This window comes from Cnephaeus nilssonii (genome assembly GCF_951640355.1).
Source record: "Cnephaeus nilssonii genome assembly, chromosome: 20".
In the NCBI taxonomy this organism is placed as follows: domain Eukaryota; kingdom Metazoa; phylum Chordata; class Mammalia; order Chiroptera; family Vespertilionidae; genus Cnephaeus; species Cnephaeus nilssonii.
The window spans coordinates 9,054,370-9,078,801 of NC_137091.1; the positions used below are offsets into that span (position 1 = coordinate 9,054,370).

Sequence of the window (24,432 nt, forward strand, 5' to 3'; positions counted from 1 at the left end):
CAGCTGTTCCCTTAGGGCAACTCTGAGTCACATCAAGGGGTCGTCTTGAGGTGCAGGTAAGGTGGAAAGTCCGGCTGAGCTGCAGGGGTTCGTTCCCAATCAGTCTGCAGGGAGTGCCCCAGGAGCTCGGCCTGCAAGGCCGGGGGTGACTGAAGCTGCCCGGGGCAGAATGCATGGGATACGTGGAGCCACTCCCTGAGCTTCCGGGGAAGGCAGAGGGGCGCAGACCATCTTTCAATGCTAGAACAGCCAGAATGAAACTGGTCTCTTGCATGTCCCACCACCATGCAGGTGAAAAAACCCCCACACAAAATGAGGCCCAGGTAACATTCTAATGCCTTCAGGCTTGTGACACACAGGAATGAAGTGGCAGGTGGGGCCCAGGGCTAACAGGAGGCCCCACCCATCAATAAGAGTCAACTTCAGTCAATTGTTGACATGTGAGATTGTGAGCCCAGGACTAAATTTTCTAACTTTTCAAGAGAAGCTGAAAAGTATGGATTTCATGTGCAATATCCTGATTCATAAATGCTGATAACTAACAGTAATATTTATTATTTTAAATATATTTTTATTGATTTCAGAGAGGAAGGGAGAGGGAAAGAGAGATAGAAACATCAATGATGAGAATCGTTGACTGGCTGCCTCCTGCACACCCAACTCTGAGGATCAAGCCTGCAACCCGGGCATATGGCCCTACTGGGAATCGAACCATGACCTCCCAGTTCATTGGCTGATGCTCAACCACTGAGCCACGCTGGCTGGGCCATTAATAGTAATATTTAAAAAACACTGAGTGGGCTGGCCATGGCCCACAGGCCACCAATTGGTAAGGTCAAATTAGGGCTTTAAAATGCCCTGTGTGCCTGGCCAGTATGGCTCAGTTGGTTGGGCATCGTCCCATGTACCAAAATATTGCCAGTTCCATTCCATAGACCCCCAGTAGGGAGCATGCAGGAGATGACCAATCAATGCTGTGCTCTCACATCAATGTTTCTCTCTTTCTCCCTCTCCCTTCCTTTTTCTCTAAAATTCAATACAAAAATCTTTAGCCCTAGATGGTTTGGTTCAGTGGATAGAGTGTCCACCTGTGGACTGAAGGGTCCTGGGTTTGATTCCAGTCAAGAGCACATGCCCCGGTTGTGGGCTAGATCCCCAGTAGGGGGCATGCAGGGGTCAGCTGATCAATGATTCTCTCTCATCATTGATGTTTCTATCTCTCTCCCCCTCTCCCTTCCTCTCTGAAATCAATAAAAATATATTTAGAAACAAATAAAAAATCTTTAAAAAATAAAATGCCCTGTGGTCTGAGCCATAATACCTGGATTTGTGGCTGAGCAGGCGTTGCTCAGGGGACAGAATACGTGGAAGGGATAGGGGAGAGAGTGGGTGTGCTTCTCTAACCTCTTCTAAGCACAGGAAGGACCCCTGGGAACGAGAACACAAACTCAGTGCCCTGGCTGGTGTAGTTCAGTTGGTTGGAGCTTTGTCCCATACACTGAAAGGTGGCAGGTTCAATTCCCAGTCAGGGCAGCCAGGTTGTGGGTTTGATCCCTGGTTGGGGCACAGACAGAAGGCAACTGATGGATGTTTCTCTCAAACATCAATGTTTCTCTCTCTTAAAAAAAATAAAATAAAATAAAAAAATTTTTAAAAAAGAACACAAACTCAGTGTGGAGAGCTTAGCTATGAGTATTCCTAAGTTCACAGTTAAAGAGGATGACTGTGGGGGCAGAGGAAAAGTGGCTTCTACTGCTTAAAGAGCCCTGAGTTCCATCCCTGTGGGCTGGAAGTCTGACCTGCCCATAGGTTTACCTCTGTCTGGAGTCCTGTTCTGGACCTAGGTGGCCACCATTGGGACCTGCGACCTTGGGCAAGCCCTGTGAACTCTGAACTTTGATATTACCCATGAAAGGAAGGCTGTGACTATGAGCAGTAGGCAGGACCCTCCAAGGGTTCCAAGCTGTCACAGGAAGGGCCTGTGGGACTCCTGGTGACCCCTCCTCTCCCTGTCCTTAGGAACTCTGACAGTCTGGGCCAGGAAGCAGGATCTGTATGGCAGAATCCGACCATTTCTCTCGTCTATGTCACCTGCCTGGCCCAGTAAGCATTTCTGGTCTATGCTCAGCCCCTACAAGCACTAGGGAAGATCAGTTCTCTCTCCTTCCAGGCCAAAGCTCACTCTGCCTTTCAGATTCTGTGATCCTAGTAGATAGCTCTGGATAAATGGGCCTCTTGCTTTGTCAAGACTCTAGGGCCAGAAGACAGCCCAAATCCCAGAGCGGGCTCTGACAGTGACTCCCCAATGGGGTGGTGGAACAGATCCCTGGAGAGGAGCAGCAAAGGCAGGCAGGGGGGGCCCTGCCTCTCTCACCATCCACCACTTCTGGACATCAGGGGGCAGATCCATGTTCTCCCGGGTCCAGACAGGGGAAATGTTGCTGTCGAAGTGGCTGTCAAACCAGTCGGAGGTCCCGGCGTCGCCCATGCAGCGGCGGCAGGCACAGTTCTTGCCAGCGAGCCCCTCCTTGCTGAGGCGCTGCAGGCCGGCATAGCCAGGCACCAGCTTCACCCGGTGGGTGCCCCCCAGGGCCCCCGAGTCCAGGTAGGGCAGGGTGGCCATGCTGTGGTGAGAGTAGGTGAAGAGCAGTGACATGATGAACACCAGCAGGAAGGCCACGGAGAGGAACCACACCCGCAGGGAGCACTTCATGGTGCGAAGCCCCAGAGGCGGGACCACCAGCCCGGAGGGCGGCCGGTGTCCCTGCGGCCACTCCTTTCCCAGCCCACTGGCAGGCCTGCCTGTTCTAGGTCATAAGGGCGTGTGCTGCAGAGCAGACGGCAGCAGGAGTCCCAGGCCACGCCCGATCTCAAGGTGAGGAGAAAGCACGTGGGCAAGAGTGGCTCCCCTGTCCCTGAGCCACTTGGGCCCCTGCTTATGGCTTCATTGGGTCCCTCTGTCACTAGCTGGGCCACAGATGCTCTGCCTCTCCCGCTGCCCTGGCGAGGGGGAGGTCAGTCCATTCCAGCCTTCTAGTCCATTGGGCTTGCTGGCTGCCAGCTCTGGGGGTCCCCCTCTTTGGCGGCTTGAAATGATCCAGTCTGGAGCAGTCGAGGTCCTTGTGGTTCATGAGCAGACACCGAGGCAGCCCCTCGTCCCCTGCAGCAGGGAAGCCCTTGAACCCCAATCACAACAGAGAGCATGTGGGCTTCAGGCAGCCTTGATTCCATGCAAGAGGCAGCCACCCCTCAGATGGTCCTCCGGGCCCAATCCCTCTGCCAGGGGAGGGGAACCGGGCCCCAACCCTGAGGGAAGAAACCAGGATGCTCTGTGGGTGTCACAGAACTCCGCTGCAGAGACCAAGATCCTCCTTGCGATAGGTTCCGTCCTTCCACTTCCCATCGAGGTACAGGTCCCTTCTCCTGACGGTCCCGGCCCCACGGCAGTTTCCTAACGGGCTGCAGAGCTCCTGCAGCAATGGAGTCCCGGGGCCTGGGCACAGCTGCTGCTCAGCGCCGTGCTGCTGTGAACGCAGTCTGGGTCATCTGGGTCAGCAGAGCGTGTGCCAGGCTCCCAGCCAGAGCCCAGGCCTCCTTCCTGGTGCTGCTGGCCCGGACTCAGCGGCTGCTCTGCCCATCCCCGCTCCTCAGGGGCCCGCCGTCCTGCCGTCCTGCCGTCTTGCCGTTGGCTCCTGCTAGCACTAATCCCTTGGCAGGTTCCTCTCGCTTGTCAGGCGCCCGGCTGCCTCAGCATGACCCTGAAATTGCAGAGAGAAAAAAATAACGTGCAGACAAAATTGCACACGTGCACACACGTTCTCCCCCCAGCTCTGCCCCCAAGTCCCAGAGGGGACAAAGCTGGCAGGAGAGGCAATGCCCACTTAACCGAAGGGCAGACAAAAGAAAGGGCTCTCGCCTCTAACTATCCACAAGATGGCCGCTGCTCTCCTAACGTGGGGCCTCAGGATGAGATTAGCCCACCATCCTCACTTCTTAGCCAGAAGGTAAACAAGGACAGAAAGTGATTCCCTAGAGTCACAAGGCAAGTCCCTGCAAGAACCAGGTTTAGAAAGTTCCTAGTCCAGTTCCCCTTAAAGGGCCCCCTACCTAACCCCAGGCATGCGCTCACCAAGGCCCAAGATGCATCCTGGCCCTCCTCAGCTCCCTGCCTGTTTCCTGCAAGGCTGCGCATCCTCCTTTTATTACCTTGTGGCCTGTGGAGCCAATTTATAATAAACTCTTAATAGAATGTTTTTTTAAATGTTCCTAGCTCAGGTATGTGAGGTTCATTTCAGGTAAAACGTAACTGAACAATATCCCAGAGGAGATCTCAGGGGACTGCGGACAGGACCCCCACCCTGGTGCCTGTGCGAAGCCTCTAAGTAACACCGGAGGCTGGGCCCGGGCCCTGACACTTGCCCTCTTCTCTCTCAATGTGGATTATAGATGACGCGTCCCTGGGTTAGCTCAGGAATTAACAATCCTTCCAGCTCTGGTGTCCGGGACAGGACATGACTGCGTCTGAACAAAGGGTGCCAGGCTCAGCACCAACACTACCCAGCCCTCTGGGCATTGTCTTCATCTGTATGTTACGGATGAAATGAATGCCAAGGCCCCCGGGGGCGCTGACAGCCTGAGCCCTGTGCCGCCCTGGCTGGCAAGAGCAGGGAGAAGAGGCCACTTGCCAACGGTCTGGCCTGAATCCATGCCGTATGCAAAGGAGCTGGGGCAGGGTCAAGGGCAATGCTGAGAGTGCGGCCTCCGGGCCCTGGGCCTACCACCACAAGGATTACTTAATCCTGGCTCCCTGCCTCTCCCCGCCAGCTCCTGCCTAATCTGGTAGCCCAGTTCTGACCTGACCCCTGGGCCTCACCACCACTCACTGAGTCCCCTGGCTGCAGGGAAGGCCTCTCCGCCTCTGTGTTTAAGAACCTCAGCTGCCCCTTCGTGGCAGTTCACATTTCTGGGGTCAAAGCCATCAGGGAAAGGAGCCAGCACATTCCAATAAGGATGGCATTATTCAGCGGGGGGCGGCAGTGGGCATGGGGGGAAGACAAGGCTCACATAAGTGAAGGAACTTGCGTAAGTCACGACCTCAAGATTTGAGTCCAGGTCTATCTGGTCCAAAGCCTGTGACTGGCCAGGGGTCAGGGATGAGAGACAAGGAGATACAGAAGCTGGCTTCCCAGGGTCAAGAGTGAAGCTTCCGCCCTGGCCGGTTTGGCTCAATGGATAGGGCGTCAGCCTGCGGATTGAAAGGTCCCAGGTTCGAATTTGGTCAAGGGCACATGCCCGGGTTGCAGGCTTGATCCCCAGTAGGGGGCGTGCAGGAGGCAGCCAATCAATGGTTCTCTCTCATCATTGATGTTTCTTTCTTTTTTTTTTTTTTTAATATATTTTATTGATATTTTACAGAGAGGAAAGGAGAGGGACAGAGAGCTAGAAACATCGATGATAGAGAAACATCGACCAGCTGCCTCCTGCACACCCCCTACCGGGGATGTGCCCGCAACCAATGTACATGCCCTTGACCGGGATCGAACCTGGGACCTTTCAGTCCGCAGACCGACGCTCTATCCACTGAGCCAAACCGGTTTCGGCTGTTTCTTTTTTTAAAAAAAATATATTTTATTGATTTTTTTACAGAGAGGAAGGGAGAAGGGTAGAGTTAGAAACATTGATGAGAGAGAAACATCGACCAGCTGCCTCCTGCACACCCCCTACTGGGGATGTGCCCGCAACCAAGGTACATGCCCTTGACTGGAATCGAACCTGGGACCTTTCAGTCTGCAGGCCGACACTCTATCCACTGAGCCAAACCGGTTAGGGTTCATCATTGATGTTTCTATCTCTCTCGCCCTCCCGCTTCCTCTCTGAAATCAATAAAAATATATTATAAAAAAAAAAAAGAGTGAAGCTTCCCCCACACGCCTCACCCAGGGCTCCTGGCTCTCACCCACGGGGGCCCCAGCAGTGCTGGCTCTGGTGTGCGCCTTCCAACTCTACTGCCGTCTGGCAGGCCCGACTCCAGGCATGACATTTGGCTGAACGGTCTCTTCAGTCCAGTTCCCCCTTTGCCCATTTCCATGCCCAGCATCTAAGGAAGAGAACTCGGTTTTACAGGGTCCCGCTCTCAGCGGCCCGTGACCTGAGTATCAGCTGTGAGGCAAGGGGCCCTGGGAGGCGGTGACGGTCCAGGCTGAGCAAGGGATGGGAAAGAGGGGCCTCGCTGGGGAGACCTGGTTTCTGGTGGGCGGCCTATGGTGGCCACTGAAGGCAGGGGCTGGGCAGGACCTGGCACAGGAGGCTCCAAGGGAAACATCCCCCATCAGGGGCGTCAGAACTCCTGGGGATTCTAACTCAATGAAGAGGCAGCTGAGGGAACTGACCGCCTTGGTGGGGAGAGGAAAAGCCCTAGTTTCAACAACATGTCAGGAAAGAGCACAGAAATGGAGTGGCCGGCAAAAGCCCTCGCTTTGGGTACCCCACGGCCAGGCTGCTCCCGGGAGCTTGAGCTGCTGCTCAGCTTGCACTGAGTGCAAATGGAGGCGCGGGTAGTTGCTAATTGGGACTAGAAAAGATCCGAGGTCCCCAGGCATGCATTAAAAACCCCAGGAGTCACCCACTGCTGACCCTCACTAAGTGCTTTCACTTGTCTTGTTTTCTCCTGGGAACTCCCAGTCCCTCCAGCAGCCCACTGACTAATTCTGATTTCTCCCCTTCACAGCTGCTCTGACCATTCACACTCAGCCCATGCATATACCCGGATATAAAAAAGTCGGGGGCAGGGGGGAAGGGGGCGTGCACTCACACACTTTGGAATCAGTCCCCACCTCTGTTGCCCGCAAAACGAAGCAGGCTAGCTTTCTGGGCCCCCTGGCTCATGAGGCTTCTTTATTCTTTCAGTAGACACTTAAGGGGCCCATGGGGTGGGGTGAGATAGGACACCCCAAACCCCAAGTCTTACCTCACTTGGAACTATTTTCCCCCCAGTAAGTTTTAACTCATATATAATAAAATGCAGAACTCTTTCCAGGTAAAGCTTGACGCATTTCCATGTATGTGTGCATCTATGTAAAATACAGAGCATTGCCATCAGCCCAGAAAGTTCCCCGTGCTCCCTTCAGGCAACACCCACCGCTCACACTTCTCTGAGTTGTCACCGCAGATTGGATTGACTTGCTCTTGAACCACATAAACACACAGTGTATACTCTGGCGTCTGGCTTCTTTTGCCCCGGGCAATGTTTTGGGTATTCATCCAGCAGTCTGTGTGCATCAGCAGTTTGTCCTTCTCCAGGTCTGGACATTTAAACGGTTCCCAGTTTTGCATCATTAGGAATAAAACGGCCATGAACTCTTTGTGCAAGTCCTTTTGTGGACACACCCACTCATGGCCCTTGGGTAAATGCCTGGGAGTGGAGTTGCTAGATCTTAGGATAGGTGTATGTTTAACTTTACTAGAAATAACCATATCGTTTTCGAAAGTGGTTGTAGCATTTTATATTTCCACTAGTACTGTATGAGAGTTCCATTTGTTCCATGCCTCCATCTTTTCTATCTTTTTAATTGTGGGTGTCCTGGTGGGCATATAGTAAACTCTGGTATTCCTACTGCCAGGTACATATGAACATGTGCACAAAGAGACGTAAAAGAATGCTCCTAAAAAAAAAAAAAAAAAAAAAAAAAAGAATGCTCCTGACCGCACAGGGTAATAGCTGAAAACTGCAAGCGAAATGGCAGTCAGCATAGCATGGATAAATTGTGGTACATTCATGTCATATAGTAAAAATGAATGAACACCAGTTTTAGACATCAACAGGAATGAATAGGCGCAAAAAAACGATTATGCTGAGCAAAAAGCGTAAGTCGTGGATAAATGCCTAAAGCATGAGTTCATGAAAAGTTCAAAAGTACCCAAAGACACGTAAGAAACTGTTGAGGCCTCTATACAGAGATGATAAAACAAATAGATAAAATTCAAGAAAACAGAGCCAAATTCAGGAAATTCCCTCTGGAGGGGAAGGAAGGTAGATATGATCAAGGAGGGGCCTACATAGGCTTCTGAAGCATTGGGTCAGGGTAGAGAGTACAGAGTAATTTTTATTTTTATTCTTAAAGGAGTATAGATGTGATAGGTAAGATGTTGAATGTGTGAGGTATTTCAAAATAAAATCTAATTTTTTTAAGGTTAAGACATTTTTTTACTAAAAAAATCACTCTGGCTGCTGTGGGAGACTAGCATGGAGACCAGAGAGGAGCTCCTGTGATACCCCAAACAGGGCTGGTGGTGAGCAGCGGCTGGCTGTGTTCTGAAGGGTTTAACTGATGGGCTGGAAGGGGATGGGGGACGGGAGAGAAAGGCCCAAATCAGGGTGACACAGAGGATTGGGACCTGAGCAACCTGGTGGTAGGGGTGGCATTCATTGATACAGAAAAGCCAGGAGCCCTGGCTGGTGTGGCTCAGTGGTTGAATATCGTCCCATGCACCTAGAGGTCACAGGTTTGATTCCCCGTCAGGGCACATGCCCAGGTTTCCGCCTCCATCCCAGCGGGAGTGTGCCGCAGACAGCCGATCAATGATTCTCTCTCATCATTGGTGTTTCTATCTCTCTCTCCCTCTCCCTTCCTCTCTGAAATCAATGAAAATATCTTAAAAAGAAAAGACAGGAAAGGAATGGGTTTGGGTGGGGGAAAAAGCAAAAGCTCTGTTTGCGGCAGATTAAATGTGAGCTGACCTTTAGACGTCCACATGGAAATGGCAAGAGGAAATTGGACACACAGATCTGAAGCTCATGGATGAGGCCAGGGCCGAAGGGATCCGTTTGAAAGTACAGTTTATTTTTAAAATGACAGGACCAGAAGAAATTATCTAGGTAGGGTCTGACACAGATAAGAGAAGGTGGCCCAGGAGAGGGCCCCGAGGCACTCCAATGTCTAGATGAGGAGGCCAGTAGAGAGACAGGAAAGAAATGGCCCGTTAAGCAGGGGGCAGAAACCAGCCCTGTATCTGGGAAGCCAAGAGAAGAAAGTGTTTCAAGAATGAAGGCGAGCCCAGCCGGTGTGTCTCAGTGGTTAAGTGTTGACCCATGAACTAAGAGGTCACTGGTTTGATACCCGGTCAGGGCACAAGCCTGAGTTGTGGCCTGATACCCAGCGGGGGGTGTGCAGGAGGCAGCCGATGGATGCTGTTTCTCTCTCATCGATGTTTCTGTCTCTTTATCCCTCTCCCTTACTCCCTAAAAAGCAATAAAAAATATTTTTTTTAAAAAGAAACAATGAAGGAGAATTCACTGTGTCAAATTTTTCTTAAAAAGTAAGATGTGACTGAGAACGGACCATTCTGTGGCTAGATGGAGGTCAGTGGTGACCTTCACAATGGCTGACCCAGAGAAAGATGGGGTGAAAACTGGACAGATGAGCCCTAGCCGGTTTGGCTCAGTGGATAGAGCGTCGGCCTGCAGACTCAAGGGTCCCAGGTTCGATTCCGGTCAAGGGCATGTACCTTGGTTGCGGGCACATCTCCAGTGGGGGGTGTGTGCAGGAGGCAGCTGATTGATGTTTCTCTCTCATCGATGTTTCTAGCTTTCTCTTCCTCTCCCTTCCTCTCTGTAAAAAATCAATAAAATATATCTTAAACAAAACAAAACAAAAAACTGGACAGATGAGAAATGGCCAACAAGCAGACGAAAAGAGGCTCAACATCATTGGCTATCAGGGAAATACAAATTAAGGCCACAATCAGGTATCACTTCCCAACCACTAGGATGGCTATAATGAAAGAGATATTACGTTAACAAGTGTTGGTGAAGAACGCCCATACATTGCCGGTGGGATTACAAAATGATGCCGCCACTTTGGCAAAGAGTCTGGCAGTTCCTCAAAAGGTTAAACCTGGAACTATTATTACCATATGACTCAGCGAGAGAAAATAAAACATATGTCCACACACACATTTGTACGCAAATGATTATAAAGCCACATTATTCATGTTAGCTCCAAGGTGGAAACAACTCAAAGCTCCACCAACTGATGAACTAACAAAACGTTGTCCACCCATACAATGGAATCTTATTCAGCCACAAAAAGGACTGACGACTGACACACACTACGCCATGAAGGAACCTTGGAAACAGTGTCCTGAGTAAAAGCAGCCAGTCACAGAAGACTGCATATGATATGATTCCATTCATGTGCAATGTGCCGAAGAGGCAAATCTCTAAAGCAGATTAGTGGATGCCTAGGGCTGGGGGTTGGGGGAGATGGGGCGTGATTGCTAACACGCAGGGAGTTCCCTTTTAGGGTGATGAAATGTTCTAAAATTGTTTGTGGTGATGGCTGCATAACCATGTGAGCAGACTAAAAACCACTGAACTGTACACTTGAAATGTGTACAATATAACTCACAGACTGTATGGCAGGGGTCCTCAAACTTTTTAAACAGGGGGCCAGTTCACTGTCCCTCAGACCGTTGGAGGGCCGGACTATAGTTTAAAAAAAAACTATGAACAAATTCCTACGCACACTGCACATATCTTATTTTGAAGTAAAAAAACAAAACGGCAAAAACACCCGCATGTGGCCCGCGGGCCGTAGTTTGAGGATGCCTGCTGTATGGTATGTGAATTATCTATATATATATAAAAGACTAAGTGACCGAATGACCGAACGACCGAACGACCGAACGGTTGACTGGTTGCTATGACATGCACTGACCAACAGGGAACAGACACTCAACGCACAGGATCGGGCTCCCTCCTGTCTGGATCGGGCCAAAACCAGCTCTCCGACATCCCCCAAGGGGTCCCAGATTGCGAGAGGGCGCAGGCCAGGCCGAGGGACCCCACCAGTGCACGAATCCGTGCACCAGGCCTCTAGTATTTCAATAAAGATGTCACCAAAGAAAAGGGAATGGGTATTAAGTTGGGAGATATTACAGAATGTCTGGATCCCAGTGGGAGTGATTTAGTAGAGGGAAAAGTTCACGCTGCAGGAAAAAGAAAGGTTAATTGAGAAGCAAAGTCCTTGAGGAACAAGAAGGGGTGGGAGCAAGTGCCTGCTACAGACAGGGTCTCCTCCCTGCGAAACAGGAAGCAAAGCAGAGCACGGAGCATAGTCCCAGGGAGTGGTGCACTGGGTGGCAAACAATGAGAAGGGTCTTTGTATTGCTGGGGTCGGAGACCTACAGAGATCCGCCGTGAGAGAGCCCTCTAGGAGGGAAGGGGAGTAACGAGGAAAATTTAGCAGGTGGCAAGGCAATGCTGTGGTCTTCCAAAAGGTTTGTGGTCACACATTATGCAAATCTGGGGAGACCATTTAACCATAAACGCTCCCTGAATGGCTGGGCAAGCCTGAAATGCCAGACAGAGCACCAGAAGTGGCGACCAGTATCCAGAAGGTCAGGGGCAGTGAAGGCTTTGAAGAAGAGATCAGCTCCCTCCTCCGACAGCCTTCTGCTACTCAGGAGGTGCACGCCTGAGCAGATACAAGGAGCCAATGGAAGCTGACGGAGGCCCTAGCCAGCTCTCGGGTAAAGGAGAGAAGAGGCCAGGGTATGGGATTGAGCCGCAAAGGCTGCCCCAAAAAGGGGAGGGTAGGGTGGCTTTAGAGCCAGTCTCCGGTCAGTTCCCAGGAGACAAACCATCAAACTAGCCCAATGAAGCACAGGATACCACAGCCTCAGACCAGTGCAGCCGAACACAATCTTCTTGGCAGGCAGAGAAAAGAAATGTCAAAATAAGATGCAGAGGATGGCGGAAAGGAGGCTGCTTAAATCTGAAAGGGATGGGGAGAAGGAAAAAACCCAGCCTGAGATGCTGATAAAGCCACCCTCTTGCCACCCGCTGACACACAGCCTGCGGATGTCCCAGAGCCACAGGAAAGGCATCCAAGCACAGATGATTCCGCACATTGCATGATGCCTTATGAGTTTCTGAGCCTTTTGGGGCGCAGCCTCTCATTCGGTATTCACAGAAGTCCGGACGAGCTGAACGAGGTCAAGCGGAACGAGGTCAGCCAGGCAGGAAGTGATGCAGCTTTGATGCCACCCCAGGTCTGACGGCTCCAAGGCCAGTGCTCCTTCCACAAGCGTCTACTGCCTTCCAGAGTGGCTTTCCCCACTAACTGGGGGATACGCACAGAAGGGTTCCCTGTGCCCCAGATCCCTACCAGCCTAGCAACTCCCTGCGTCCTGGTGTGGCAATGGCAGAGAGCAGCAGGTGCCCTGGGCGAGGGGGCAGTGCCGGTCATTCCCTTGAGAAAGGAACCTGACAGCCGCCCTTACACACATCTCAAACCCATGAGGCCTGTCCTTGAAGTGGCTGAGAACTGGCTGCTTCACCTCCACCAGCTTGGCTAATGAAGTCACCGCACTACAACATCCCGGCACCGGCCTCTGGCAGACCCGCATGGTCAACCTAGTGACTCAGGCCTCTCTGTTTCCCAATTAAAGGTCCTTGGGCAGCCTCTGACTCTTTTTATTCATTTATTTATTAAAATTTTTAAATATATATATATTTTATTGATTTTTTACAGAGAGGAAGGGAGAGGGATAGAGAGTTAGAAACATCGATGAGAGAGAAACATCGATCAGCTGCCTCCTGCACACCCCCCACTGGGGATGTGCCCGCAACCAAGGTACATGCCCTTGACCGGAATCGAACCCGGGACCCTTCAGTCCGCAGGCCGACGCTCTATCCACTGAGCCAAACCGGTTAGGGCTCTTTTATTTTTTTAATTGATTTCAGAGAGAGAGAGAGAGAGAGAGAGAGAGAGAGAGAGAGAGGAAGAGAGAGAGAAAAACATCAATGGTGAGAGGGAATCATTGATCGGCTGCCTCCTGCACACCCTCCACTGGGGATCAAACCCGAGACCCAGGGCATATGCCCTGACTGGGAATCGAACCGTGACCTCCTGGTTCCACTGAGCCACACTGGCCAGGCAGACCTTGCCTCTTGAGCCCCTGCCTTCCTGCCGGACACCTCACCTTCATTAGACATCCAATCTGAGATTTCCGCTCCAGGACTCCTGATGCTGCCCAGAGTTAGCCGCCAGGAAACCAGAAGGCAAGAGCTAACCAAGTTTTCCAAACCTGTGATTGTCACTCTAACTAACTTTCAATTAATAAGTCTTTATTGCAAGAGAATCAGTGGTGCACCCTAAGAAACAGGCTGTAAGGGGAGGAATGCTGGGCTCTGAGGCATTAGTGGGAGTGGCCCAGGGGGAGAGTTGAGATGTGGGGTCCCCGCTCGGTTCCACACTTGCCCCCTCAAGGAGTCCAGAGTGTAGTCTGTCTGTGTCTTTTGGGAGGAAAGTCCAGGAATATGTTATACATAACCACACTAGTTCAGGAAGCAAAGTTCAGAAAAACAATGTTATCTTAAGAGCTAGGCAGATAAGGCCCCACAGAAACGTTTGGGGAGGGGCGGAGGAGGGGGAAAGGATAGAAAATCTTTTAAAGAACAGAACCACCGTGATAAGGTCAGGGCGGCTCTGGTTAAGTCTCTCTGTCCTGCTGACTAGTCTCTCGGCTCCAGACCATTTCTTACTTGTTTTTTATCCACTCTGAGAGGTTTCCTTTTTAACACACGCATGTAATCCATTACACTTAGTATGTATTTGGGCTTACGTTACTATCTTACTTTGTATTTTCTCTCCACTAAGTTTACTTTAGTTTTACTGGTATTTTGTTTTTCCTGGCAATCCAACCCTCTCCCCACTCCTAACACTTTTTTTCCCTCCTGGCTTGGAAATTACGTTCCTTTTCTTTTAGTGGTTATCTTAACACATTGTGCACCAATCATTTTATTGCTAGCTTTACCCGTGGCCAGATAAGTTTCTGTTGAAGGAGTACAAAAAACGTTTTACAAAGTATCCTACTTTAAAAAGGTATTAGCTTATACGAACATGTAATAAATAACTTCAAAATGCGCCGAAACCGGTTTGGCTCAGTGGATAGAGCGTCCGTCTGCCGGGGGTCCCGGGTTCGATTCCGATCAGGGGCGTGTGCATTGGTTGCGGGCACATCCCCAGTCGGGGGTGTGCAGGAGGCAGCTGATCGATGTTTCTCTCTCATCGATGTTTCTAACTCTCTATCCCTCTCCCTTCCTCTCTGTGAAAAATAAATAAAATATTAAAAAAAACAAACACTTCAAAATGCAATGGGTATTTAATTTTAAGGCGTGCCTTTAACATTTATGTAAAACACTGTGTAATATGAAAACACGGGAATGCTCATGATCCGCCCGCAATGTGTTAAACTGTCAGCATATATACATTTTTTAAATAAGACCGCAGTTTTCAGCAGCACTATTCTCTTCAACAAGGCCGAAACTTGGTGTGATTTAACAACGAAATTCCCTACTTTAATGTACCTTATTCTCCTTTGGTAATGTGGTCAACAATTTTAATTTTAATTTAAAAAAATACAGATTTTTATTGATTTCAGAGAGGAAGGGAGAGGGAGTAAGAGATAGAAACATCAATGATGAAAGAGAATCATTGATCAGCTGCCTCCTGTATACCCCCTACTGGAGATCGAGCCGGAAACCTGGGCATGTGCCCCTGACTGGAATTGAACCCAGGACCCTTCAGTCCGCAGGCCAACGCTCTATCCACTGAGCCAAACCAGCTAGGCCTAGTTTTCATTTTTTATAAATTAAAAAACAATTCAGACGCTATATTTTTGTTCGTGTTTTGCCATCTGTGGCAGACGCTGTTGGTTGCCTACCAGCAGCCACTCCCCCGTCTTTCCTGCCAACAGAATCCTGATTTTGTTCAGACAGGGAAGAACCCTGTCCTAGGAGATGAGGCAAGCCTCATCGAAGCCAACCACAGTAAGCCTGTTCCCTTTTAGCAGGAATTGCTCTAAGGATGGACCAGCTCAGGCAGGAGACATACGGAGATGTCTGCTGGGGCCTTCTTAGAAAGATTCTTCTTCCAGAAAAGGAGGCACATTAGACAGCTTCCTTCTTTTAAAATTTTTATTTTATTTTATTATTTTACTAGAGGCCCGGTGCACGAATTCATACACCAGTGGGGTCCCTCGGCCTGGCCTGTGGGATTGGGCTGAAACCAGCTCTCTGACATACTCCGAGGGGTCCCAGATTGTGAGAGGGCACAGGCCAGGCCGAGGGACCCCACCAGTGCACGATCGGGCTGGGGAGGGATGCAGGAGGTTGGCCAGTAGGCGAGGGACCGCAGGAGGGCTCCAAGGCATGTCAGGCCTATCTCGCTCAGTCCTGATCAGCCAGACCTCAGCAACAAGCTAACCTACCAGTTGGAGCATCTGCCTCCTGGTGGTCAGTGCACGTCATAGTGAGCGGTTGAGCAGCCTTAGCATATCATTAGCATATTTTGCTTTGATTGGTTGAACGGACAACTGGACACTTAGCATATTAGGCTTTTATTATATAGGATAGGATTTTTTGTTTTAATCCTCACCTGAGGATATTTTCCCATTGATTTTTAGGGAGAGTGGGAGAGAGAGGGAAAGATGGACAGAAACATCAATGTGAGAGAAACACATTGATTGGTTGCCTCCTGCATGTGTCCCAACCAGGGCCTAAGCTGGGGAGCAGCCTGCAACCAAGGTACGTGCCCTTGACCAGAATCAAACCCAGGACCTTTCAATCCACAGGCCGATGCTCTATCTACTCAGCCAAACCAGCTAGGGTGACAGTTTCCTTTCTTCTAGCATCTCCCTGCTTGGAGTGCAATAGGGTGATGATATGATGCCTGGAGCTGCAGCAGCCATCCCACAGCCATGAGGAGGGAGGGAGATCTTACACCCTGAGGATAGCAGAGCAGAATGATGGAATGACTCGGGGTCGTTCATGTCAATACTGGACCACTGCCCAGCCCTGGAACTTCCTATCTCCACACTTCTCATTATAAGCTGATTAAGTATTTTTTTTAGCATTTAAGTCACTGTGGGTTATTCTATTACTTGTAGCAGAAAGCATCCTGATATACTATCTATAGTTAATTACATTTTCCAATGTAATATCAGTTTCTGTGCTCAGTGTTGGTGCAAGCAACTTGTTCCTTCTCCAATTTGCTTTTCTTCTTACTGAAGTATACCTTCAGTAGTTCTTTTTTTATTTTTAAATATATTTTTATTGATTTCAGAGAGGAAAGGAGGGAGAGAGAGATAGAAACATCAATGATGAGAGAATCACTGATCAGCTGCCTCCTGAACACCCCCTACTGGGGGCTGAGCCCGCAACCTGAGCATGTGCCCTTGACGGGAATCAAACCAGGGACCTTTCAGTCCACAGGCCGACACTCTATCCACTGAGCCAAACCGGCTAGGGCTTCAGTAGTTCTTTTAGCAAGGGTTTGTGGGTGATAAAGCAGTCTTCATATGTCCAGAAATATATTTGCCTCATTCTTGAATGATAACTGGATACAGAATTCTAGCTTCCCTATGATACTCCTCTGTCATCTTTGGGCATCTAGTGTAGTGTCAAGCCTAATTGTCAGCTGGTTGAATTCTTTTCTTCCTCTAGTAGTTTTTAATATTTTGTTTATTCTTTTTTTTAAAAAAATATTTTATTGATTTTTTACAGAGAGGAAGGGAGAGGGATAGAGAGCTAGAAACATCAATGAGAGAGAAACATCAACCAGCTGCCTCCTGCACACCCCCCACCGGGGATGTGCCCGCAACCAACGTACATGCCCTTGACCGGAATCGAACCTGGGACCTTTCAGTCCGCAGACCGACGCTCTATCCACTGAGCCAAACCGGTTTTGGCTATTTTCTGTTTATTCTTATCTGCAGTTTCACTATGTTATGTCTAGGTATCTATTCTGTGTAACATTCACGTTGTTTGTTCAATTCTGGAATTCTCAGCCATTATCTCTTCAACTATTATTTATTTTCCAAGTTCTTTTTTAAAAATTTTTTTTAAATTGATTTCAGAGAGGCAAGAAGAGGGAGAGATAGGAACATCAATAGATTGGCTGCCTTCTGCAGACCCCCCCCACTGGGGATTGAGCCCACAACCCAGACATGTGCCCTGACCGGGAATCGAACCAAGACCACCTGGTTCATAGGCCTATGCTCAACCCCTGAACCATGCTGGCCAGGCATATTTTCCATGTTCTTGACACACATCTGGAATGCCTAGTAGACACATGTTGAAGCCTGTCAATTGATCCTCTGTATCTATGCTGCATTCTAAACCAATTCCTCAGTATTCGCTTCCAATTCATGTATTTTCTGTTCTAGCTATTCTTTCAAATTCAAATGACACTGTTTTTCACTACCAGAATTTTTTATTTAAAATTTTTATGTTCATGTATTCTTGTTTCCTTTTTCTTTCACAGCTTCCCTTTCTTTAATGGATTCCCTATATCTTTGAGCATCCTAAACCTAATTTATATTAAAGACTTTTCTGATTACTCTTATTTTAATTTCTTCTTGGGTAAATTTTTCTTTGATTTTTTTTTTGCATTAGTTTTTTTTTTTTTTTCATGTGTTTCTGAACTTCAGTGTATAAACTCATCTTTTCTCTTATATTTTATTTTTCTCTCCCCGTCCAGGGGTTCATACCTTTGCTCTCCCCAGGTCCTTTGGGTCTCCCAATCTAGAATCAAATGTAGTAGCAGCAGCTCAGTTGGGTCCAGGCTGTGAAGTTCTGTCTCCCAAGGTAAGCATCTTTATAAGAAGCCATAACCCCAGGGAAGGGTTGGAAGCAACTTTTTCCAGCCTATTTTCCCAGCCCCTGGGTTCAAGCAGGGAACTAGCTCAGATTCCACGCGTCATGCGCAGCACTTACAGCTCTGCTACTCCAGATTTCCAGCAGCTTCTCCCTGCTCTCTTCTTTGTGTTCCTGTCCCACGTATCCTCAGAGATGTTTATCCTTTTGTATGTGGGGAGGTGGGGGAGTGCATGACTATGTTTTAAGAATTTTATCTTTTTATGTACGACTGCCGTGTGTTTAGAGTATAAATTTACAGTGCCAACTTGACTGGATGAGTTGGATTAATCTATCTGTACCGGGGAATGAGGGATCCCTGCCAATACGATCTCCCGGGAAGGCATATCAAACCATCTCTAATGAGATTCACTGAACTCCAGCCAGCACGCTGAAGGAAGCAGACTGAGACAGCCTGGGGTAAGCGGAACAAAAGTCCCAACGAAAACTGCTCTGCCACCCCCACCCCTCTCTTCATTCCAGGGCAGAGTGGGTGGGGGCAGGGGTGGGCAGATAAGCAAACAGGATCCTTCAGATGTGGTCTGACCAGACCCTCACTGGGAAGGCCATCCCAGCCTTCAGCCCCTCTTCCACGCCACTTGACCACTTCCCAGTCTTTTACCTGGCCAGGGAAAAATGCGTCCTGGCCATATGGACACCCTTGATGAAAGGCCCATCTGACTCTCTTCAAGTCCCCACCCTGCCCTGCCCAGCCTTTAGCTTCCATTATATCAAAAGAGCAGTGGAATGGGGAGCCAAATTCTCATCCAGGCTGTCAGCAGGCCACAAGCCATTTTCTTCCCAGGCCAAGATTCTTTAACTATTAGAAAAAGGCAATTCTGCCTCCACCCTCTTCCTCGCTGATGATCTGTTTGCTCCTGCTGGCCACCACTTGGACTTCCAAGTCTCTGCCATCGACTTTCTGGACTCAGACCTTCCTTGTCTCTTTGAGCTGCTGAGGCTCCTGAAGGTTCTGCCCTCAGCCCTTCGTTCTTTGCGTCTCTACTCTACACCACCCCCTTCCAAATCTAAGAGCCTGCCCTTCTACCCTGGGTTCTAGACCTACATTCTCAACTGCCTCTTTAGTGTGCCCATATGGCGCCTCAGACTTAAACGCATCATCTTCCTGCATTCAAGAGCATATGAAATCATGGGGCCAAGGTCAAGCTGCTTAACACATACATCCAGAGATCCCCAAATCAGGACACCCTCCTAAGCCTCATCTCTCACAATAACCTACTCTCTAGGGGTTATGAACTAGTTTGGACCATGGGCACAACCTGGCCTATATATATTTTTATCTTACACAGAACCTAAAAAGACATGTCTAACTCCTTCAGTGAGTACAGAGATCATGTTATTTATAATTCACCATTCCTGCCCGGTTGGCATGGCTCAATGGTTGAGCGTCGACCTATGAACCAAAAAGTCACGATTCAATTCCTGGTCAGGGTTTCGGGCTTAATCCCCAGTGTGGGGTGTGCAGGAGGCAGCCAATCAATGATTCTCTCTCATCATTGATGTTTCTATCTCTCTCTCCTTCTCCCTTCCTCTCTGAAATCAATAAAAATATATTTAAATAAATTAATTAAATAAAAAATAAAGAATTCACCATTCCTTATCAGAAGAAATATGGTAATGAAAAAATGCTTTGAAGCCACTTTTATAAATCATTAAGTAAGTATGCAGGTGAAAGTGATCATCACATTTGCCTCCACTCTTCCAGCTCTGACATTCTAGAAGTGAAAGCTTTCTCTAACTTCTCGTGGACCACCAAGAAACGCGAGGCCTTAGGTATAAATCGATTTAACTAAGCGAAGGCAATGGGAAAGGTGTATGTGCAAAAGTGATGGAAGTTGTCTGGACCATGGGAACAAGTGCCCCCTCTTAATTTTCTGTCAGCAGAGACACCGGGGCCGCTAACATGGACCTCTCTCTGGATACTCCCCTAAGCACTGCAGGCTACTGGCTGCGTCCTCCCTCAGATCTCACACCTGCTCACCCAGCTCAAAGCCCCTTTCCAGTCAAGCCTCCCAAAAGAAGAAAGCAACTAGAAAAACTTGGATTCACGTTTTGGCACTGCCACTTGCCAGCTATTAACCATTTAACATCTCTGATCTGTGTCCTTCTCTGTACAATGGGAATATCCCCCATCTCAGAGGGTTTCTGTAAGGATGAGAGGCATAAAGCTCCCAGCTCAGTGCCCATGTTAAGGAACACAGTGTTGTTAGCCCCAGACCCAGCGTGGGCAACCCTTCGGGGCTGGAGTCCCATGACCTTGGATAGGCATCACGGGTTCCTCAGCACCCACAGCCCCACTCCAGCCTCCCCCAGGCCAGCACCACCAGGGTCTGGCTCCAGAGCCTCCTTCCTGGCTAACCACAGGCACTGCCTCCCCCTGTCCCCAGGGGCAAGCAGCAGCTCCCAGGGAGGTGTGGTGGGCAGCACAGACCTGAGGTCTCAGCACCAGCTCTGCCCCGGCTGACCCTTATCCCCAGGCTGCGCAGAGGAGTGCCAAGTCCATCCTGTGGCAGAGCTCGTGGGTCACAAAGCCTGTCACCTCTTCCACAGCTGTCACTTCGTCAGACTACACAGAACAGAGGCCTGCCCTGAGCGGGTTCCAAACCAGCTCGCCAAGGCCAGGCCCATAGTGGCTCTCAAGCCACAGCTTGGCAGCAAGACTCTAAAAAAGACAAAGTTACGAAGGGGCTTCTCCACAGGGTTGAGAGCCACAGGCGATTGAGAGGCAGGAGACAGGTGGAAAGCCCTGAAGGTAGGAGCCTGGGAGACAAATCTAAATTTGTTTGTTGTTAATCCTCACTGAGGATATTTTTTCCATTGATTTTAGAGAGAGTGGAAGGGAAGGGGAGAGAGAGAGAGAAACATGGATGTGAGAGAGACACATCAATTGGTTGCCTCCCACACGTGCCCCGACCAAGATACACGCCCTTGACCGGAACTGAACCCGAGACCCTTCATTCCTCGGGCCGACGCTCTAACCACTGAACAAAACTGGCCATGGCGAAACAAATCTAAATTTCTCTGGGGACTTTTAAAGGAAGTAGGGAGTGAGATGAATAAATGGTGGCCCAGGGCAAGCCAGAGGGGAGTCTGTAGAGTTGGGGGTTTAGACCTCATTGCCCACCTCTGCCTCACAGGGTGAGGGGGCAAGGATGCTCATCGTCAGCTCTGGTCCTTTAACGATAAGTTCAGAGCACCAGGTGGCTGAGCTATCCATCACCTTTACGGTGCCGATCTCACGCCACAGGCGTCCAATGAAGAGCCGCAGAGAAGCTGCTCTGCCTTCCTTCTCCTCTGCGCTTGCCTGGGGGTCTGGGCTACGACTGGAATCTCACGAGAAGAACAGAGGATGGGTTGGTTCAGCAAATACGTGTTGCTACCCAGCAGGGGCAGACAGAATGGGAAGAGCCCAGCCCGCTCCCTCCTGGTACAGCTGCATCCCTGCCCTTAGCACAGCCCTTCTTTCTGGGGCCTTGAAGCTCCTGCTCTGTCAGGAAGCAGAGCAATGGGGCTGGGACTCCTCCGCTTTGAGAGCTCTCCCAGCCCCTCCAGCCTGCCCACCACCCAGGGCTCCCCCAGGAGGACTGCCCTTCCAAGGGTCTCAGGGGGCGATTAACCTCAGAGACGGGAATCTCAGGTCTCAACTGTGGGCCTTTGCCCTCTAAAGAGTTGGGAGCTGGTGATGTGATCCCGTGGCCTATCCCGGAGGCCTTCAGGGGGACACAGCCAGCCAGAGGCTTAGCGAAGGGCAGAAGGGCAGAGCCAATGGCTTTGGGATCAATTCTCAACCCCCTTGGGGAAAAGGACCATGGTCCCTGACAAACTCACTCTTATCAAAGGAACTCTCCTTGCTCTTCTCAGAGAAGAGTCAGTCCACAGGTTAATCCAATCCTTCTCAAGGTTGGTTCCCCCAAACACACACACACACACACACACACACACACACACACACACCCCTTCCCCTGGGGTGGGAGGACCAGGGTGGTCTAAGAGCAGGTTTAGAAGAGTCATCGCATTCCATCACTCTCTTTGGAAAGGGACTGAAGGAGGAGTAACTGGTTTCTCCAGGTAACCTTCAGCCCTCTCATCCCCATCGTGAGCACCACCATGGCAGGGAAGCAGCCAGTGAAATCATGGCCCACCACCCGGGACAGCTCCCTGGAACACGCAGGGCAAAGGCACTGAGAAGGGAGCTCGAGGGGCTGGAGGCAAAGGGCAAATGCTCTCCTAAAGGAGCTGTGACTCACGCAAGATGGCAGAGAAGGGCAGGGCTTTCCCCCTCCCAACTCCCAGCCAGCCCTCAGCCTCCCACCCCTTGGAGAATTCCTAATCTGATCATTCCTGCCCTCGCCTGGGGGAGAGGAACAGGATTGGTATTTCTCCTCTCTCGCCCTTCCCAAGTCTGGACCAGGGCAAGAGGCTCTGGACTGGGTTCCCCCTCCCTGCCCCTGTGAGCACTGGAAGTCTGGCCACCCCGAAGAAGGCTGAGGCCTGCCAGATGCCAGCAGAGGCTGATGGAGAAGGCTGAGCTGGGGCACATACACTCCCACCACTGCACACCTAGGGAAGGGAGAAGCTGTGCTTCTAGCTTACAGGCCACAGTCTCTGTGACTCAAAACTCTAGCCAGGCCTTCGCCCAGGCCCAGAGGGGAAGGACTCAACTTAAAACTCTAGTATCTATCCTCACATCCTCTGTGGGAAGGCCGGATAGGGAGAGAAAGCCAGGGGAGAGGTCATAACCCAACCCCCAGGACTGTGAGCCTGCAAGAAAGGGGCTCAGGAAGCAGGGCGACTGCTGGCTTCAGGAACGCTGCAGGACTGGGATCTGTGCAGTCACTGCAGACGCACAACCCAACAGGGTTCTAAGGCCCTCAGCAAAGCAGACAGCAGGCCCTCCGTTCTTCCCGGGCGGCGTACACTAGGCTGGGCGTGGCCCAAAGCTCCGACACACAGGACAAGCTCCGGACCTGAGAATGCTGACAGGGCTGCTGGGACCTGAGGGTCCAGAAGTGCCCCCCCTCAGAGGGCAACAGCCCTGGTTCTGGGACCCTCCCCTCTCCCGGCCCAGGGGCCGGAAGTCCGGAGCAGCACAGCTCGCTCGGCAAGGGCCAGTGCCTCCCTGGAAGGTGTAGGTGAGAACAGGCTGGCTGATCACCCAGCGATGCCCCACACCTCCCACTGCGCTGGTAAGACCTCTGGCTGGAACTTTTCAGGCTTCATGGCCCAGCCAAGCCACTCAGGTGGAATGTCTGCCAGAGCCTCTGGGACCAGGCAGGACCATGAACGTGACAGGCTGGGCTGCAGGCATGAGGCCTCCATTGCACAGGGCCAAGCTCTCTGTGGGGCTCCAACCTTCTTAGCAGGGTAGGCACAGTGGGCTATCACTGATGACAACCTCCCCTTTTCTATCCCCCTCCCCCCATTTCCTTGTGAGGTGGCGGTTCTTGTGATGTTGTGTGCGGTTTCACCTGAACGTTGGGTATGAAATGGGAGCGCTGTGGGCGCTGGCAGGGAGCAATCTGGAGAGTGGGGGACCTGTCTGGCTCCCGGGCACTCACACGCTAGACAGGACGCAGAGGCGGACTGCAGGCTGGAAACGCAGTTTTGTGGTCAGGTTCTTATCTACATCCTTCATCAACACGAGGTACAAAGTGTTCTTTCTGTTTTTTAAAAAACACACAGCCCGGTCTTTCCCCCAGCGCATCCCCAAACTCCCATCAACCGGGCCAACTTACTAGTTCCTATTTTTGTGGCCAGTGAGAGGAAGGAACCAGGTGGGGGGACTGGTCTAGTTCCTGCCAAGATCAGATGTTGTAGAACCACCAGGCATCTTGTGGGCTAAGCTGGGGCCTGAGCACTGTGTCAAGAGATGGGTCCTAACCGACAACAGGGCGGGGAAGGCTGGGGGTGGGGGGCAGGGGCGGGTTAGAAGGGGTCAGTGGGGAAGGAAAGGGGACATATGTAATACTTTCAACAATAAAGATTTTTTAAAAATAAAGAAATGGGTCCTAGTACAAGGATTACTTAGAACAGTGGTCGGCAAACTCATTAGTCAACAGAGCCAAATATCAACAGTACAATGATTGAAATTTCTTTTGAGAGCCAAATTTTTTAAACTTAAACTATATAGGGAGGTACACTGTTATTAACTTAATTAGAGTGCCTTTGCTAAAAACTCAAGGGGCCAAAGAGCCGCATGTGGCTCGCGAGCCGCAGTTTGCCGACCACTGACTTAGAATAAGATGGCACTCCCAAAAGGTACAGTCATGTGGGTGCCAGTCTCCTATGCTGCCTCGGTAAGGGCCCATGCCCTCTACAACCAATGAATCCTGAGTAGAGAGGAGGGTGGGACAGACAGTTGACCAGAAGGTGGACCAGCTGTTTAGCGAGGATTCACGGTGTATGTGTCGTAGGGGGGGGGGGCCTGAGACAGGAGACAGGTCAGACTCTCCATGCAGAGGGATGCTGGCCCTAAGGTAGTATCTCCAGTGGGCAGAGAGCCCCGGGAACAGACCAGGAGCCTGTGCTTCGTGAGCCTGACTCTCTTTACTTTTCATGCACTCTCGCTTTCTTTTCTTCTCCTTTTATGTGTAGCCATGTCTTTTGGGAAGGTCTGCCTGTGGTAGCTACGCTAATGGAACCCAAAGGTGCCTGCATCCCTGCCTGGACCAGGACATTTCATAAAGGAAGCCATGTGGCCTCTCTCCCCCCAG

General features: G+C 50.4%; 1 protein-coding gene across 1 annotated transcript in view; it reads right to left on the reverse strand.

The window, feature by feature from the left end:
- The window catches only part of ST3GAL2 (ST3 beta-galactoside alpha-2,3-sialyltransferase 2), a 44,824-nt gene that overhangs the window by 9,147 nt on the left and 11,245 nt on the right, over positions 1–24,432 (reverse strand). Inside the window, exon 2 of the mRNA XM_079800690.1 lies at positions 2,375–3,758. Within this exon, the coding sequence (XP_079656816.1) occupies positions 2,375–2,713 (339 nt within the window). The 5' untranslated portion in view covers positions 2,714–3,758. The remainder of the gene's footprint in view (positions 1–2,374; positions 3,759–24,432) is intronic.